Below are 12,432 nucleotides of genomic sequence, written 5' to 3' on the forward strand. Positions count from 1 at the left end.
AACAGAACCAGGCTCAGGCAGGGGCGGGGCCATCTGCTGTGATTGGTTGGGGTGAGAGAAGGAAGACAGGATAAAGACATGCTGTGGAAGAGAGACAGAGGTTAATAACAGATATGATTCAATGCAGAGAGGTCTGTTAATACATAGTTAGTGAGAAAGGTGACTGGAAAGGAAAAACTCAATGCATCATGGGAATCCCCCGGCAGCCTACGTCTATTGCAGCATAACTAAGGGAGGATTCAGGGTCACCTGGTCCAGCCCTAACTATATGCTTTAGCAAAAAGGAAAGTTTGAAGCCTAATCTTAAAAGTAGAGATAGTGTCTGTCTCCTGAATCCAAACTGGAAGCTGGTTCCACAGAAGAGGGGCCTGAAAACTGAAGGCTCTGCCTCCCATTCTACTTTTAAATACTCTAGGAACAACAAGTAGGCCTGCAGAGCGAGAGCAAAGTGCTCTAATAGGGTGATATGGTACTACAAGGTCATTAAGATAAGATGGGGCCTGATTATTTAAGACCTTGTATGTGAGGAGCAGGATTTTGAATTCTGGATTTAACAGGAAGCCAAAACAGGAGAAATCTGCTCTCTCTTTCTAGTCCCTGTCAGGACTCTTGCTGCAGCATGTTGGATCAGCTGAAGGCTTTTCAGGGAGTTTTTTAGACTTCCTGATAATAATGAATTACAGTCGTCCAGCCTGGAAGTAATAAATGCATGAACTAGTTTCTCAGCGTCACTCTGAGACAGGATATTTCTAACTTTAGAGATGTTGCACAAATGGAAGAACGCAGTCTTACATATTTGTTTAATATGTGCGTTGAAGGACATGTCCTGGTCAAACATGACTCCAAGGTTCCTCACAGCGTTACTGGAGGCCAAGGTAATGCCATCCAGAGTAAGAATCTGCTTAGATACCATATTTCTAAGATTTTCAGGGCCGAGTACAATAACCTCAGTTTGATCTGAATTAAGAAGCAGAAAGTTAGCGGCCATCCAGGTCTTTATGTCTTTAAGACATTCCTGCAGTTTAACTCATTGGTGTGTGTTATCTGGCTTCATGGACAGATAGAGCTGGGTGTCATCGGCATAGCAGTGTAAATGTATGCTATGTCTTCTAATGATGCTGCCTAAGGGAAGCATGTATAATGTAAACAGAATTGGTCCTAGCACTGATAAATATTGTTTTGTGTTCTTCTTTACAGCACAGACTTCAGGCTTCCGTGGATGAAGAGTTTAACGCGGCACCCCTCTAGATGAATTCTGCCTACACATCCAATTTATTTATTAACTCTGTGAAAGTGGAAGATTTCACCACAGAATAAGAGAGAGAGAGAGAGGGCAACTATCACACAGGAAAGAATGAAAAGAGCTGAAAGCACCACATTAGATCTGATGAGGTTGGTCACAGGAGACTTTATATGCTCTTTAATTCAGTCTGATTGTGTTCCCACTGTGGTCAAATACACATCGTGGTCAAACGTTTCCAACTACTCATCATGGTGATGAATGTCATGTAATCGACTCTGCGTACTTTTCTTTTTTGAGGTGAAATAATTGTCCAGCATACACCTTTAGTGAGTGAAAAACGAGAGTTTGAGTTTAGTTTGGATTTCCTGTAACACTCACTGGGTCACATGTTTATATACAGGCTCAAAAATACAATATTTAGCAAAATGTCTCCGCAGGCTTGGAAAGTGGAAATCTTTGGTTGGTAAAGATGATGTTAAAGATGTAGGTTGTCACCTCAGCGGTGGTCCTGAGAGCCTTTTACTGTAATCATATGGGTCATTAATGGACATGAGCCAAGGCATTATTACAGTCACAGGAGCCAGGGTATGACTGGGGGTTGAAATCCCTGCATTTTAGGCCACTGATAGCTGTTGTCGTGAGCCACCCCCTCTGTTCAGTGAAGCTCTTCCAGTTTCTCTTCTTTTCTTTAAGTGTATACGTCCTGGAGAGCTGGCACTCTCTTTAGGTTGTGCCATGCATCCATGGAGAGGCTCTCCGAGGACCCAGGAGACAAAGGAAAAGTTTCAAAACGCCCACAGGAACACAGAGAAAGAGCTAAACTGGGTCGACTATAACCAGGGACACAAAAAACTGTCACTGGGCTGAGTTATACTACCCTTTGAATCAATAATAACAGCATCAGCAGTTACAGCCCTGCCCCGGCTTGTGCTCCGCAGCCTGTGGCAGACTGCTGGTGTGTCCTCAAGTTGCAGATCCAAGCAAACCTCTTCCCACACTGGTTGCAGCTGAAGGGTTTCTCCCCCGTGTGAACCCTTTGGTGCTTTTTCAGGTTTCCAGCCTCAGAGAAGTGCTTCCCACAAGTGTCACAGCGGAAAGGCTTCTCGCCTGTGTGCACTCTCTTGTGGACCTCTAGATTGGACAGGCCAGAGAAAGCTTTTCCGCAGGCTCCACATACGTAACTCTTCCTGCGGCGCTCTGTGGGCAAAGTGCATGCGGCACGATTTTTATTAAGGTTAGTGAGGAGAGTTGTCCGATGCTGTGGGGCGATGGCCACCTCAGTGCTGGCCAGCGGTGCTACAGCTCCCCGGACTGATAGAGAGGACTGTGGAGCCCCAGCTGTCTTGGTTTTACCTGTTTTACTAACAGCACCTGTGCTGGAGGACGGTGTGATTCGTGAGGGAGGGACGGTGCTTTCCTGTTGAGAGTAAGTGTTGCCATTTTGAAGCTGCTGCACTTGAGCCTGTGCTGGTGTTCTCCTCCAGGAAGGCTGGGAAGATCCTGGATCCTGCATTCTCAAAGACGTGGGTGCAGAGGTCCCTGAGGAACCAGAGAAAACAAGGAATCAGCTGTCACTAAACTCGGAGCCAGGCAGTTATATGTGATGGTTGCTTTTCCAAGATGAGCGCTATTAATTCTCTATAGGCTCGTCTTGTTCGTGTATTTACTCATTTCTCTTAATGGTATTTCTGTGTAATACAAGTAAATATAAATATATATTAAAAATAAAAGCACCAATGGCTGCACCAGTAAAAACATACAAGGAAAAACAACAAATTCATACGGCAGAAACACGCAAATCAACAACGAGAGCAGCTAAAACAAGTGTGCGCACGCACACAAAGGTTGTTGATCCCTCAGTTTGAACTTCATGTTGCGACTAAACGGCTGTCCATCCTCTCCTCCTCCATCACCGTGTGGTACGCTGGAGCCACTATCAGGGACAAACAGAGACTGCAGCGTGTTGTGCGCTCTGCTGAGAAGGTGATTGGCTGCAGACTCCCATCTCTGCAGGACCTGTACACCTCCAGGACACTGGGGCGTGCAGCTCGGATCTCAGCTGACCCTTCTCACCCTGGACACAGTCTGTTTGACCTGCTCCCCTCAGGCAGGAGGCTCCGGTCCATTCGCACCAGAACCTCTCGCCACAAGAACAGTTTCTTCCCCTCTGCCGTCGGACACACGAACAATAACCGTATGACTGTTCCCATCCCTAACACATGACCCTACGCTGTGTCACTGCATCATTCCATGTTTGGCACTGATCACCACCTGCACTCATGTATATATCTATCTACTGTTTATTTAAGCATTATCTGACAGTATGTTTGCACTAAGTACCGCAGCAATTTTCCTAATGTTGTAAACCTGCTCAACATTTGGCAATAAAACCCTTTCTGACTCTGATTTGTTAAACTCAGCGTCCTACTCACTGCACTCACTCTGCTGGTCCACAGACTGTGACATTAGCATCTTCAGACCCTAAAGCATGCAATAGTACAATAGAGACTTTTCATCACCAGTATCTTTTTGTCAGGCTTCAGCAATAACAGCTGCCACAATGACCTCAGTGTGTAAAGGAAAGCTTAACTAACAATAATAATAATACATTTTATTTGAAAGCGCCTTTCAGAACACTCAAGGACACTGCACACAGCAGAATAACAAAAGCAACATAAAAGCCAGCAGTTTACACAATCATAAAAGCATAAGACATAAAACAAATTTAAAATAGCAGAGTGGAGAGGTTATGTGGGATAAGCTGTTTTGAACGAGTTTTGAGTTGGGACCTAAAGAGAGAGAAGGAGGTGATATTTCTTAAATCAGGAGGTCAGGAATTCCAGAGTGGAGCAGCTGAAAGCTCTGCTCCCCATGGTGGCAAAACAGGGGGAGGGGACGGAGAGAGAAAGAGAAGAAGAAGATCTGAGACACCGAGATGGGGCGGTGATCTGAACCAGATGAGGAGAGATGATGAATAGTCTTAAATGTGTACAAGAGTATTTTGAAATTGATGCAATATTTGACCAGGAGCCAGTGAAGCTGCTGCAGGACAGGAGTGATGTGGTGGACAGAAGAGGTCCTGGTGATGATACGGGCAGCAGAGTTCTGGACGCGTTGAAGCTTGTGGACGGATTTCTGAGTAAGACCATAAAGAAGTGAATTACAGTAATCGATCCTGGAAGTAACAAGGCTGTGGACAAGAATGGCAGCGGCATGTGGGGTGAGAAAAGGACGGAGACAAATAATGTTGCGCAATTGAAAATATGCAGACCAAGTGACGTTATTAATGTGTGAATCGAAAAGTACTGTCGAGGATGAGACCCAAGCTTTTCACAGAGGAAGAAACGAAGACCGGCGAGTTATTGATAGTAACAGAGAAACTGTTGGTTCTGGATAATGTAGATTTAGAGCCGACCAAGAGGAGCTCGGATTTGTTACTGTTGAGTTTAAGAAAATAAGAAGAGAACCATGAATTTAGTTCAGCTAAGCAGAGGGTGAGGGAGGATGGGGGAAGAGCAGCATCAGGTTTAGTGGACAGATACAGCTGGGTGTCATCGGCATAACAGTGAAACTGGATATTATATTTATGTCCAAGTGGAAGAAGGTAGATAATGAAAAGAAGGGGCACCAGGACAGATCCCTGGGGCACGCCAGTGGTCAGAGGAAAGGGCTGAGAACTGAAGGATTTGAGTTGAATGAACTGAGTGTGATCAGACAGGTATGATTTAAACCAGGCTAGTGGAGTATGGGAGAGACCGATGGAGGCTAACCTACTGAGAAGTATAGAGTGAGAAATAGTGTCGAAAGCAGTGCTCAGATCGAGGAGAATAAGAATGGAAAGTAAACCAGAGTCAGCTGCCATAAGAAGATCATTGGTTATTTTTATAAGTGCTCTTTCAGTGCTGCGGGACTGGAACTGTTCATACAGATTATTATTAGTTAAATGTGAGTGCAGTTGTATGGCTCAAGAATGAGTCCAGCACACAATCACCCGTCTGCTGTCGACCTGTCTGCTATCACTTTGATGACCACTCCGACGTGGCACCAGTGGAAGCTTTGACAGCACACACTACTGGTTTTAAGTACGTTGATGGAACATCAATAAAGTGATCCAAATATCTGAAGGTGTACACAGGCAGGGCAAAACAACAGCATTAAGAGGCCGTACTGAGGAAAGCAGACAAAGTGTTACCCTGTGATGCAGACAGCCGGCCTGCAGAGGAGAAACTCTGCCCTCCGCTCGGCTTCAACGCCGAGGACGTCGAGGTCTGTGGTGGATCGAGCACTTGCCAAGGCTGTCGACGAGTGTCTATGATAACAACTCTATCCTGGTCACGTTCAGTTGACTTGTTAGGAACAAATGCACATGAAGAGCCACCAGGAGCTGACACAGGGTCACTATCAGGGGCCCAGCGGGTGAAGAAGGTTTCCAGTTCAAAGAGAGAGTAGTCACAGCTCGTGGGGTTGTTGCTGCATCGCTGCTGCTGCTGCTGCTGCTGCTGCTTGGTTGGGTTGGCTGGCATGTTGGTGTCTGGTACCCTCAGCTGGGCCGCCACAATGCTGCTGATATCTTCTGATTCTGCAGGGGTCCTTTGAGGTACTGCAACCTGGAAGGAGAGCAGAAGAAGGACCAAGCTTCATGACACAGGCTTACAGGACTGGGTTGAAAGTTTGAAACTAACAGAAGTTTGCTCATCCTTTTCTTAAGAGAATGTACAGAGAATTATAGTTTCTGTACAAATGTAACAGAAAATGTAACAGAAGCCACAAACTAATCTGTGTACGTGCTCCACTAACAGAAGAGCTGCCACAACAGTCACAGTGTGGTTACTTTAGTAGTCAGAAGGTATAGGCTGAGTCGCGTGTCCTCTAATTAGAGCGAAAGTGCCGTCTGTGTATGATGACGATGCCACAGACAGCACAACACTTTTATTTTTCACTCAGTGTTACACTGGACTGCTTTGGTTAGAGAAAAAAAGATGAGGTCATGAAGATCCCTACAGGAAAATTCATTTCTATATCTATATCATAAACCATAACGCAGTGACAGCGGAGTCCAGCTATCAGCCAGCTCTGTGGTCAATGGTACACTGACCAGAGGATTAAGCTGGAATGTTTCTGATGGGGGAGATGTTGGAGCACCTAGAGCATAGGGAGCCCTGCCCTGGTCCAGGTTGGAACCAAGGACCTGGTAGACGTTTCTTCCTCAGACAAAGGGAGATTCTCAGACATAGACTTCAGGAAAATGTAGCTGCTTCTTCCTTTTAAAAGGAGTCAGGGGGTTTTGCCATTTGATTACAATGAGACCTGGAAACTTTCCATTACAGGTCCTGGTGGGAAATATCTAGAAAATACTGCAATTCAATTTAACTTGTGTTTACGATAACATGGCACTAGTTCAGCACTTTAACAGTGCTAAATTTATTGAAAATTGCTGCACCTATTTCGATTTTCCCAGTTTAGCACAGTTTGTACAAGTCTGATGATGCTGAAGTATTTAGTACAATATTTGGTATGAGCACATTTATGTTCCTCTTTTTCTGTCATTTCTATAAGTAGTCTTTAGGAAAAGTTCTCCAGGCTTCTTGAAGGACATCCACAGCTCTTCTTTGGATGTTTCTGCCTTTTGTTCTGTAAAAGACTATCCCAAACTGCTTCAGTGATGTTGAGGTCTGGGCTATGGGGAGGTCCATCCACGACTGACAGCGTTGTGTTTTTCTATCCAGATATGCTTTTACTTCACATATTTGGGATCACTGCCATGCTGAAAAATGAAGCTACTGTCCATCAGATGCTCTTCAGATGCAACTGCATGGTTGGTCTGAATTTTATGGTACTTTTCTGTCTTTATAATTACACCAATTTGACAAGATCCCAACACCAGTGGTTGAAATGTAGCCATACCACGCCAGAAGCCCTACCGTGTTTTACAGATGGCTGTAGACCCTCACTGTTGTACCTCTGTCCTGACCTGCTCCATAGTGACATCCATTTGATCTTAGAGGTTTAAGTAGCATGTAAAAGTCATCACTTCATCAGACCTGTTTGACTGATTTTCAGTCCAGTTCCTGTTTAATGTTCACACTTGATCCTTTTCTCTGGCTTCTTTACAGCCACTGAAACCTTTTCTGGTGAGGCTTTAGTGACCAGTCATTGGTCAGGTGCAGGTCCAGATGCATCTCTCAGGTCCCATGTCTTACTGACATGGCTTTCAGATACTGTTGATCTGCTGCAGTTTTTTAGGTTTGGAACTTCCTCTCTCGTCATCCACACTTTGCAAAATTACTGGCTAAAAGATCTTTGAGAATTTTCTTGACACAACAAAAATATATTACGCCTGTGAAACTGTCATCTTTGACATTTGTTTGGTTTTAGTGACAGCCTCCCTTTACAATTGGTTGACTACTGTGTGTAGATGTAACCCTGGTTCATGCCTGAATGATTCACAGGTCAGAGTTCAGTCGCATAACAAACACAGATGAAAGCTGTCCTGTACAGGACAGGACCAAAGATGACTGAAAACTGCAAAATCCATTTACTTTTGGAGTTCAGAGTATTGCAGTGTTTTGAGTAAACTAGTATGTTTGCATGCAGTTCTGTTTGTTTGACTGTAGGTCACTGTAAACCATCTGAACCAACTACAGCACACAGAACAGGGGCTGAAGGTTTATGGTGAGGGTGATATTTCTGTCTGTGTCCAAACACAAACAAGTCAAGATATGGTTGATTATAAAAACCACAGTTTTTAGATTTCCTTTACTGGTTTACAGTGTAAATCATTGATACGTGTGGGTGGAGGCACACCGAAGCCTGAACAAGTGAGAAGGGTTGTGTCAGGAAGGTCATCCAGCTTAAAACCTTCACCACATCAAACATGAAGACGGAGATGAAAGTGTGAAGACAGGCAGCAAGTCAGAGGGAACAGCAGGAGTGTGGAGGTGTGAGGTCTATGAGTATAAAGGGAGAGACGGCCTGAACTGTGGTACTGTGTGTGGGAGGAGCTACAGGTGGGCTTGAGCTGGGGGTGGGATTACATCAGGGACCTGCAGCGCTGATGGACAGGCTGATGAGGTCAGGCAGGAGTCTCTGTGGACTGTGATGTTTGCAGATGAGGGAGCGGGTGGAGGAGAGCCTGGAGAGTAGAGGAATGAAAGTCAGCAGAAACGTGTGTGAATGAGACCAGAGGAAAGGTGAACATGTAAGGAGCAGAGACAGTGAAGGAGGATGAGTTTAAATACCTGGGACCATCCAGAGAGAGCTGCAGGCAGGGTGGAGTGGGTGGAGAAGAGTGTCAGAAGGATAGCTGCGAGAGTGAACGGGAAGGTTTTAGAAGATGGCAGTGAGAGCTGCTGTGATGTATGATGTGGAGACGGTGGCACTGACACAAAGACAGGACGCAGAGCTGAAGATGCTCAGGTGTTCACTGCGAGTGAGCGGGATGGACAGGACTAGAGGCTGGGATGGTTCGCACATGTGCAGAGCAGGGAGGGTGGATGTACTGGACATAGGATGATGAAGATGGAGCGGGAAAGAGGAAGACCTCAGAGGAGGTTCATGGATGTAGTGAAGGAGGAGATGCAGGGCGATGCTGGGATAGGGTGAGGCTGATGATGCTGTGAAGACATCAGCGATGTGTTTGCAGAGGGTGGTTACTGGGACTATAATTAACTGGGCAACAGTGCCAATCCCCAAGAACCATTACAGCCTCTGCTCCATGCTTAGAACAGGGGAGATTTTGTGTGTCCACCTTATTTCTGCCTCACAAAGACATGACGGCTTCAATCAAACATCACATTTGGAGTCATCATAATTATCGATTTCAACTTGTCCAGTACGTTGTTCTCTCCATTTCTCACCATCAGTACTGGTTTCCTTGAAGCACTTCCACTATGAAGGCCTGACTCACAGTGTTTTCCCATCAGATGTTACTGGAACACCACCGAGTCCTTGGTTCAGGTATGTGGATGACACCTGGGTGAAAATCAGATCTCAGAATCCCAGGTTCTAGTTCGATGTTTCAGGTAGTGTGTAATGTTTAGCTTACCCCAGTTTAGGTGTTTGTTAGTTTCTCTCTCTTTGCTTTTGTTTGTACTTTTGCTCAGCCAAATAACGGCTTGTGTTTCGTTCACCACCTCACTCTGCCTCCATCATGTTTTTGGGTCTCACTCCACGCCGTCTGCTTCACCTTCAGACGTGACAACCTGGGCCTCACAGAGTTTCTGTCTGATTTTTCAAAGTTTTTATCTGATTTAGTGCTCAGCTCAGATAAAATAATTATTGTGGGTGATTTTAACATCCATGTAGATGCTAAAAATGACAGCCTCAACATGGCATTTAATCTGTTATTAGTAGGGGCGGGTTAAAAAATCGATTTTAGTTTGAATAAAGCGACATCAATTCAATAAATCCTGAACCGATTTTTAAATATAAATGTATTTTTCCAGAAATGCCAGAATCTCAGCTTAAAGCTCACAAAACTATTTGAACAACCGCCGAACAGCTAAAACAGGAAATGAGAGCAGGTACATGGATTTCATTCACCGTGGATCGTTCACCCGGCAGCACGTACACGGACAAGCTGTCAGGGCTGAAAATTTCACAGATTCTGATGCTGCAGGTTGAGTAACTCCGACTAAAACTGACTGAACCCGCAGCAAAAGGAGATCCAAACTACACTTCATGTTTGATAAGCATCGTCATCTCTGACCTTTGCTGTTTTGCTTCCACCACGATAAAATCACACTTCCTGCACAGCTCTCTCTGTACTTCAAGAACAGTTTCCCGCCTCAGATCTGTTTCTGCATTACTCTCTGCTTATTAGGCATCAGCCTACAGTTCTATTCAGTGCTGTTGGCACCTGTTTTTTTCTCAACAATGACATCTGACAACAAAACCTCATTTCTGCAGTTTAAGATTGAAGAAATAGAAACTTTACACTCAGCTGTGTCTGTAATCAAACCTCTATAACTTTGCTCTGCTTCACTTCAGCAGCATCAGGTGATGTTTATACAGAGATGGGCAGTAACGCGTTACTGTAATCCGATTACTTTTTTCAAGTAACGAGTAAAGTAAGGGATTACTATTGCAAAAACGGTAATTAGATTACCGTTACTTTCCCGTAGGAACGCTGCATTACTGCGTTACTAAAACCGTGATTTTTTTGCGAGAATGTCTCATGACAGTGACGTAAGCGAGTGCGCCGTTCGTGACAACAGCTGTGTGCAGATCAACAGTGGATCATATATCGAGTGCGGGAGAGAGTATGAGCGTGCAGCGTTTAAAGTGTGGAAGTACTGACCTTACTTTGAGTTTGATTCCATAAAAAGTGACAAAAACATTAGTGTCCATCGTGCGTGGGAAGAAAACTTCTTTTTACAGTGAAAAACCCCTAAACTTCAAAGCAAGCACCGAGTAGCTACGACGTAATGGGAAACTCACAGAGAAACTCGCGGATTCTTCCACTGACCGCGGCACACCTACACCAGGGTAAACCTCCGCCTACCCCACTCCTGCTTTACAGGTGAAAATAGAGCAACAGGACCGCTGAGTCTTTGACTTTATTTATTTTCTGCTGTGTTTTACTTGCATCTATTTGAAAGACTGAGTGTAAACACACAAAATATTTTATTTTATGTGCTGGAATGTGTAGAAAATAGGTTTAAATGTTAAACTAATTTCTTCCAGTCAGAGAGTGTTGCATATAATTAAATTTTTGCTTGATGCATAAAGTTAAAAGATTAAAACTAATAAAACAAGTTTTAAAAAGAGACATTTCCATTTGATTACATTTTGTATGATGGATTATGCAGAAAAAGTAGAATTGGGCTGAAAGATCTATCGCTTTATCACCTATTCAGGTTGTAAATTGTGTTTTTAAAAAGTAACTAAGTAACTAAGTAATTAATTACTTTTGAAAATAAGTAATCAGTAAAGTAATGGGATAACTTTTTGGGGGAAGTAATCTGTAATTAGTTACTGATTACTTTTTTCAAGTAACTTGACCAACACTGTGTTTATATGTTGATTGATGGTTTTCTTTAGTTTTTGATCTACTGCAGAATATTTTTAAGGTTATCTGCTATAAAAGCCAGGCCAGGAAAATCTCCTTCATGTTTTATCCTCAGTTACTTTGACACAAAGACATCTGCTGTGATGTTCACACCTCTGAAGTCTCACAGCGTCAGCTTTGTTTTTATACATAGATACAAAAATATGAACATGTACTGATAAATGATCAGAATTATAATATTTCTCACTGTCTGAGTGAAAATATTTATTAGACTCAATTGGCTTCTGTCAAACTGTAAAAGAACCCACCCACCACTTTAATCACACTCTAGATCTTGTTTTAACATATGGCATAGAAACTGAACATTTAACAGTGTTTCCTGAAAACCCTCTGCTGTCTGATCATTTCCTGATAACATTTACATTTACAATAATTGATTACACAGCGGTGGAGAGTAGACTTTATCACAGTAGATGTCTTTCTGAAAGCATCTTCAATGCCCTGTACCAACATAGAGCAGAGCAGCTATCTGAACGCTACTCCAACAGAGATTTATAAGAAAGCCCTCCGCAAAGCCAGAACATCTTACTATTCATCACTGATTGAAGAAAATAAGAACAACCCCAGGTTTCTCTTCAGCTCTGTAGCCAGGCTGACAAACAGTCAGAGCTCTGTTGAGCCAACCATCCCTTTAACGTTAACTAGTAATGACTTCATGAACTTCACAAATAAAAGTCTAGGAAGAAGTCCACAAGAACTTCTTCCTAGAGTATTTAAAAGTAGAATGGGAGGCAGAGCCTTCAGTTTTCAGGCCCCTCTTCTGTGGAACCAGCTTCCAGTTTGGATTCAGGAGACAGACACTATCTCTACTTTCAAGATTAGGCTTCAAACTTTCCTTTTTGCTAAAGCATATAGTTAGGGCTGGACCAGGTGACCCTGAATCCTCCCTTAGTTATGCTGCAATAGACGTAGGCCGCCGGGGATTCCCATGATGCATTGAGTTTTTCCTTTCCAGTCACCTTTCTCACTCACTATGTATTAACAGACCTCTCTGCATTGAATCATATCTGTTATTAATCTCTGTCTCTCTTCCACAGCATGTCTTTATCCCGTCTTCCTTCTCTCACCCCAAACGGTGGCAGCAGATGGCCCCGCCCCTCCCTGAGCCTGGTTCTGCCGG

At 43.9% G+C, this 12,432-nt stretch overlaps 1 protein-coding gene across 2 annotated transcripts in view; it reads right to left on the reverse strand.

Annotated features, from left to right (window-relative positions):
* Positions 1-905: 905 nt before the first annotated feature.
* LOC147326944 (uncharacterized) overlaps positions 906-12,432 on the reverse strand; it is a 29,700-nt gene continuing 18,173 nt past the window's right edge. Inside the window, exons 7-8 of one of the 2 annotated variants that reach the window (XM_086294538.1) lie at positions 5,436-5,850; positions 906-2,782 (exon numbers count right to left, since the gene is read on the reverse strand). In XM_086294538.1, coding sequence (XP_086150664.1) covers positions 2,151-2,782; positions 5,436-5,850 — 1,047 coding nt within the window. In that variant the 3' untranslated portion in view covers positions 906-2,150. The remainder of the gene's footprint in view (positions 2,783-5,435; positions 5,851-12,432) is intronic. The other variant, XM_086294537.1, reaches the window with a different exon arrangement.

The sequence above is a fragment of the Aulonocara sp. 'chitande type north' Nkhata Bay genome, linkage group LG6, assembly GCF_057382095.1.
Source record: "Aulonocara sp. 'chitande type north' Nkhata Bay isolate Kocher_YH1m ecotype deep benthic linkage group LG6, A_spYH_male_GT1.1, whole genome shotgun sequence".
Classification (NCBI taxonomy): Eukaryota; Metazoa; Chordata; class Actinopteri; order Cichliformes; family Cichlidae; genus Aulonocara; species Aulonocara sp. 'chitande type north' Nkhata Bay.